This window comes from Triticum dicoccoides, chromosome 2A (assembly GCF_002162155.2).
Source record: "Triticum dicoccoides isolate Atlit2015 ecotype Zavitan chromosome 2A, WEW_v2.0, whole genome shotgun sequence".
Classification (NCBI taxonomy): Eukaryota; Viridiplantae; Streptophyta; class Magnoliopsida; order Poales; family Poaceae; genus Triticum; species Triticum dicoccoides.
This window is the reverse complement of record NC_041382.1, coordinates 759,809,740-759,816,145: the sequence shown is the minus strand read 5'-3', so window position 1 is coordinate 759,816,145 and position 6,406 is coordinate 759,809,740. Positions and strand designations below refer to the sequence as shown.

The 6,406-nt window shown below is 44.5% G+C and overlaps 1 protein-coding gene across 1 annotated transcript; it reads right to left on the bottom strand.

Moving 5' to 3' along the window:
• Nucleotides 1–1,697: 1,697 nt before the first annotated feature.
• Nucleotides 1,698–6,141, bottom strand: LOC119357039 (polyamine oxidase 5). Its single transcript, XM_037624024.1, has 10 exons — nucleotides 6,108–6,141; nucleotides 4,151–4,266; nucleotides 3,927–4,015; nucleotides 3,717–3,830; nucleotides 3,542–3,629; nucleotides 3,376–3,461; nucleotides 3,178–3,280; nucleotides 2,947–3,044; nucleotides 2,400–2,829; nucleotides 1,698–2,278 (listed from the first exon to the last, which is right to left on the bottom strand). The coding sequence occupies exons 1-10, from the start codon at nucleotides 6,139–6,141 to the stop codon at nucleotides 1,958–1,960; spliced, it is 1,479 nt and encodes a 492-aa protein (XP_037479921.1). The 3' UTR covers nucleotides 1,698–1,957.
• Nucleotides 6,142–6,406: the final 265 nt, after the last annotated feature.

Genomic DNA, 6,406 nt, shown 5'->3' with positions numbered 1-6,406 from the left:
GGGTTTGCTAAAGCAGATCTAGATGTGTCCTAAGTATTGCACATCTAAGTCATATGCCATTGATTTTACGCGAAGATTCGTGTGGGTATTTTCTTTTCATTTTCCTTTTTATGCTTGATTAAGTCATTTAGATGTGCAACGTGCCCTAGACAGACCCATAAAAATATGTTAGGGGAGGTGTTCTGATGCAAGGATCTTTGAAGTGATATTGTTTTTCTATATCTGGGGCTGCATAACTGAAGAGAAACTACAAGTTGTGCCATAGGATTTTTTTTTATTATAAAAAGAATACATCCACTATGTCATAGCATGTTTATTTACTGTGGAATCAGTGCCTCTGATTTTTTTGAAACGGAGGCATAAGATTTGCCTCATCTATTAAATAAGGGAAAAACAGAGTTTAGAGTTTTACAAGAGCACCCACATACACGGCATGGCGATTACTCGCGCAAGAAAAAAAAGGCCCTAGTCTTTTAACACCCGCGGTAATCCAGAGCTTTGCCTCCTCCATGATGTTGTTGAGAAGTATCGGCGGCGGTGCGAACTTGTGCCGAAACACCGGTGCATTTCGCTCATTCCAAATGGTCCAAGAAACAAGCATGGTGAGGGAGGCCGAAGCGCTCCGGCTGGGGACGTGGTTGCCGGTTCGCTTGTCCCACCATTCGTGGACGGACCCGGCAAGGTGCCAATCTATGATGTCCATGTGAGCAAGGCCAAGCTTGACGATAATTGACCTCCAAAGCCTAAGTGTGTAGCGATACTTGAAGAAAAGATGAGCACCCGTTTCTTGTTTTCTTTGGCAAAGAGGGCAAATGCCACAATTAGCCCAACCCCGCCTCTCGAGGCGATCAGCAGTCCAAATCCTATCTTGAAGGGCCAACCATGCGAAAAATTTGACCTTCGGGGAGTCCAAACTTGCCAAGCCATGCGGTCCATGGACGGCCTAGTCTTGTGTAGCCTCCGCGAGAAATTCCGAAAGTACATGTACGGCCAAGGTCCTCTCGCTCCGGCTAGCCCCCCACATGGACGGCCTAGTCTCCAATGCCCAAAGTGCATTTATTAAGCGACGCAGCATTCATGACAACTTCATGTACGTTCGGAATTTCGCGCGGAGGCTACACAAGTGCAAAACTTCGGCCCTCCTTTTCAAGCTTGATATGAAGAAGGCGTTTGATTCGGTTAAGTGGAGTTACATCCCGGACCTCCTCCAACACATGGGGTTCCCCGCCAAGTTTCGTGCTTGGATTGCTGCCCTTTTAACGACATCTTCATCTCGCATCATTCTCAATGGGCTGTCTGGCCCACCGATCAAGCATGGCAGCGGGTTTCGTCAGGGGGACCCCATATCCCCCCTCCTCTTTATCATTGCGATCGACCCGCTGCATAAAATTCTTGACCTGGCAACCCGGAAAGGCCTTCTTCATAAGATTCGTGGGCGGGGGGCCACGGTGAGGACCTCTCTCTATGCGGATGATGCGGCAGTCTTTGTGGCTCCTATCAAGCAGGACATTGATAACCTCGCCTCGCTCTTGAGAGGCTTTGGTGACGTTACCGGCCTCTATGCCTCTGATTTTCAATTCAAAATAATAATGACGCCCCTGCTTTGGTCCACATGATCACGGAATTGACCGCACTGTTTTCAACATGAGCAGAACCAAAAAAAAAAACTTTGGAGATAATAGATAACAAGAGCAATATTGATGAAATCAGAGGGAAAGTCCGCATGTTATAGAGAGATACTACCTCTGTTGGTTTTTATAAGATGTTTTAGACTTTCAGACACTGTTCAAAAACAGCAGAAAGCAAGTTGTCTGAACGTCTTATAAAAACAAACGGAGGGAGTACATCAAAGATCAGACGCTGCGAAATTGTACAGTTTCGGAGGTAAATTACAGCTACGATGTTAACAGAACAACACGATGCTAATAATAGTAGACAGGTTTGTTCTTCCTTCCTTTCACAGCCTGGATATCTGGAGGGGGACCATGACTTCAGTCATCTCCTCCCTCATCACAATCTTCCCCACCTGGAACAGGTCGGAGATACCGAGCTGCGTCGAGAGGCGCCTTCGGCAGTCCTCCGCAGCGCCGATGCCTGACGAATACGCTCCGTGCACAGACCCCGAGTGGTCGATGCAGGCGGCCTCCCCAGCAAAGAACAGGTTGCCCACCGGAGCGCAGAATCGCTCATACAGGTCGGCCGGTTTCCCGACCAAGTCGCACGAGTAGGAGCCGAGCGAGTTGGGGTCGGTTCCCCACCGTGAAACCAGATACTGGACCTGCAAACATGTGACAGCAGCAGTTAGAACTTGCAAGCAACTGTGAAGAATATGAAATTTACAGAACTGGTTGCACTTCAGTCACTGTAGAGAATATGAAAATAAGCATCTAAAGCTTTACCGGCTCGGTGGCCCCTGGCAGCATTCTCCTGAGCTGTGACATGACAAAGTTTACGGATTCTTCGTCTGATAGCTTCTCCATTTCGTATGCGAATCTGCCCGCCACCATGCATACTAGCACTGGATGCCCTGTGGCCTTGTGAAGGTTAAGAAAGTAGCCGCACGCATTCGATGTTTGGGCAACCCTGCCCAGTACTTCTACATTGGGCCAAAATATTGTGTTGAATCTGAGGGCTATCTTGTTCTCGAGGCCAACACCAAGATCAGAGATTGCCGATAGTTTCCAGTCTGGGAGCTCAGGTTCAAACTTGATGATGTTCGCCTTGAGTACACCGAGAGGGACGGTTATTATGGCAGCATCTGCAACAAAGCTTGTCCCGTCTTCCACGCATACGATGACTTTATTATACCGCTGGATGATTTTGGTAACCCTGATCACCAAAAAGGATGTATAAGAAGCCACCTATTTGGGATTGTACTACCTCAACACTGGTAATCACTGTATCCATGTGAATTGTTGTCCCATGAGGATATGTCGCTGTGCATACCTGTGGTTCAGGTGGACATCAAGATCTCGGGAGAGAGCTTTGATAACAGGGTCGTAGCCATTCACCATAAGCCCATGTCCACCAGTAAGAACATGCTCCTGTAAATTTGCAAAGCTCAGCACATTGTTGTAGCATAAATGTGCATCCATGTAGCTCATGTCAGCATGCATTTCTCCGCTGACCTGATGAATATGTAAATATGAGTATATCGACTAGTCTTGTATTGCATACCTGATCCCAATTTTTCAAAGATATATTATCCACGTCAGTGGCAAACCATGCTTCCAATCTACAAATGCACCACTGCAATACTTCATATTGCAAACCCTCAAGCCTGTACAGATAAGTGCACATATGTTAACATTTCACGGCTGCATTAAGATATCATCATCCCATAATTAGACAAATTTACTCCTACACTCCACTTACTTTAGATGTGGATTTCTGTCAAGCACCATTGAGATGGCTTGAACAAGAGGCATGTCGTTTGCATATTCATCTCTAACTTTCACCGTCTGCGGTATTAACAAGAAGCTTATAATTTATTCAATGACACAATAGGCAGAAAACATGTAAATGCAAATGATTGCAATACCTCCTTCAGAATCTGCTCAAATATTTCCCCAACTTTGGTTACTATCTCCTGGGGAATTTGACGACCATCTTTATCAAAGAGCGCGTAGCTAATAAGAGAACAAAAAAACAGTAAGAAAATGAAAATCAATCAAGTTAAAGGAGCATACACATTGGCATCATGGATAATGAATCACCTCTCCAAATCATGGTCATAAAGCACAGAGTTATCACCACTGGTGCGATATAATCTAAGCCCAAGAAGCCTAATCAATGGCGCCAAAGAATTCTCATTGCAAACACCATGCAACCTGAATAATCACATGATAAAGCCATGAGATCACTCGGCTAAATTCAATGCAAGGTGGAGAAACACAACCTAATACTAGTTTTAGGATGCAACTAACCAAGATGCTCCCATGTCAATTGGGCAGCCAAAAGAATAGTCAGTATGCACACGCCCACCAAGTCGCTCCCGCGACTCTAACAATGTGACCTGTAGGTGTGTAACTATATATAATTAAAAGGGTCTGAAACCATTAAAACACTAGTTTTACTAACTGTTTTACACACTACAGAATGTGGTACATGAAGATTCCATTTATTTTTTCCTCCTGCAAGGAGAATTTACCTTAAATGAAGCATTTGACAAGGCACGAGCAGATGCAATGCCTGAAATCCCTCCACCAATCACAATTACAGAAGGGGGAGAAGCGTTTTGCCCATCAATGTGCTGAACGAAAAGACCTGGAATCATGAAGAAACAGAGTATAAGATTTAACATCGTAAAACCAATGAAAGCATTTTATACCGGAAAAAACAATAACAATTTAAAGCATTAAAATTAACCTACTATTGCGTATTCGGTATTTCTGAAAGTACCTGTATAAGCACATACCAAAATTTCCACCTATGTGTGTTTATTATGTACTCACTCCGTAAAGAAATATAAGAGCGTTTAGATCACTAAGGTACAGAGCGAGTACTGACCAATTGTTTGTTAAATTTGCAACTGGTGTTAGTTGTCCGTTCTAGCTTTTCAAAAGCCACCTGAATAAGACTGCTTCTTAGGGGGTGCCAAAAGAATTGTTCAGGAATATGCCTTGAGCGATTTATTCTGATTAGCAGAAAGAGAGTCTAATGATGGAAGAACAAGATCGACCTAAACGGTCCCAAGAATAAATTCGATCCGCAGCAATATAGATTAATGCAGTGGCATATGCTATAAAAAACCTAACAAGAATAAGGAGCAAATAGACCTGGGATGCTGTTCCCTGTTTTGTCTTCTTCTAAGCACAAAAGTGGTATGTAGTAAAAAAAATCACCTCTTAGTGGCCTCAGTTTACGGTACCTTGTTCTACATTCCTTTCTCTGTTTCTATCAGAATTCCTTCGTTTGCTTGCAATATTCATTGTTCTAATTTCACCTAGCTAGTATCACCAAAAATTCCACTCAGTGCACTATGTGGGTTAATTTATACTGACCAATTGTTTGTTAAATCTGCAACTGGTCATAGTTGTCCGATCTAGCATATGAAGAGCCACCTAAATAGGACTGCCTTTTTGGGATTGACAGAACAATCGTTCAGGAATATGCCACCAGTGATTTATTTTGTCTAGTTGATTAGCACCAAGAGAGTTGGAACAATATCAGCCTGAAGAATCCCTAGAATTTATTCGATCCACAGCAATATGGATTTACTGACGCAAAGGCATATGCTATAAAAAAAGAAGGCGAACAAGAATGAGAAGCAAATAGACATTGGATGCTTCCCCCCATTCTGTCTTCTTGCAAACGCAAAAGTGCTTAATTTTTTCAACTTTCTAGTGGCCTCTGTTTTATGGAACCTTGTTCTACATCCCTTTCACGGTTTCACTTTCCCGTCGCCATCCCAGTCCCTTGCTTTTTACATGTAACATTCTCTGTTTCTATATCATAGTTCCTGTTTCTATCACAATTCATTGCTTTGCTTCTAATATTCACTCTTCTAGATTCTCATCGACCGACCAACGATACTTTTCTGTGTCTACCATAAGGCGGCGATTTCAGTTGAGGTCACCAAAAATATCTCCTTGTTTCATAAGAAAACTCTGTAAACAGCTCGACTGATCAATCATACTAAGACTCATCATTTGTAAAAAGAAAAAAGAAATCATTTTCATGATGATTGGTCCCAGAGATGAGCGGTGGTCCCTGAAACATCAGCATCAAATGAATCTGAAGAACAATTCTGGTCCAATAATTTTTGCCCTTCTAATCGTTGGACCCTTGGAGAAGACACTAAACTGTCACAGACAGGCTCAATTAGCATGATTGGGACGCCAGTCCACTGACCGCGACAGCAACATTTCGCCCGATAAATTTCGCAATTAATTAGTAATGGTAATAATTACCCCCTGCACTGCTGGAAACAATCCAGTACGTAGTGGAATAAATGCAGTGGGAGAAGCTGAGAGCTTTCTCCACACTGTCGCAACACTGACTGAACACATCTAAACTGGAAAGAAAATCTACGCACGAAACAGCAAATATATTTTCAGGAAGGAAAGGAGAAAATGAGGGGCGGAGTGTTTTGGTCGGGCACGCACCTCCGGCGGCGAAGCCATTCGGCGGCTGGTCCATCCTCGGAGACGCGCGGTCAGACGAATCAGGCCCCGCGTTCGACGGCGAGGCGCGGCGGGGAGGGAGAATCGAATCAGAGCAGAGTCGGAGAGAGATCGGAGAGTGCGGTGCGTGCGCGGCGAGATCGATCCGGCGGGAGGCTAGCAATTAGAGTGGTCGCGGCCGCCACGTATAGGAAGCGAGAGGTAGAAGACGAAGACGAGGAGGCCGTCCATGGGGCCGCCGACGTCGACGCTGGCTGCTGCTGCTGCTGCGGTGATGGTGC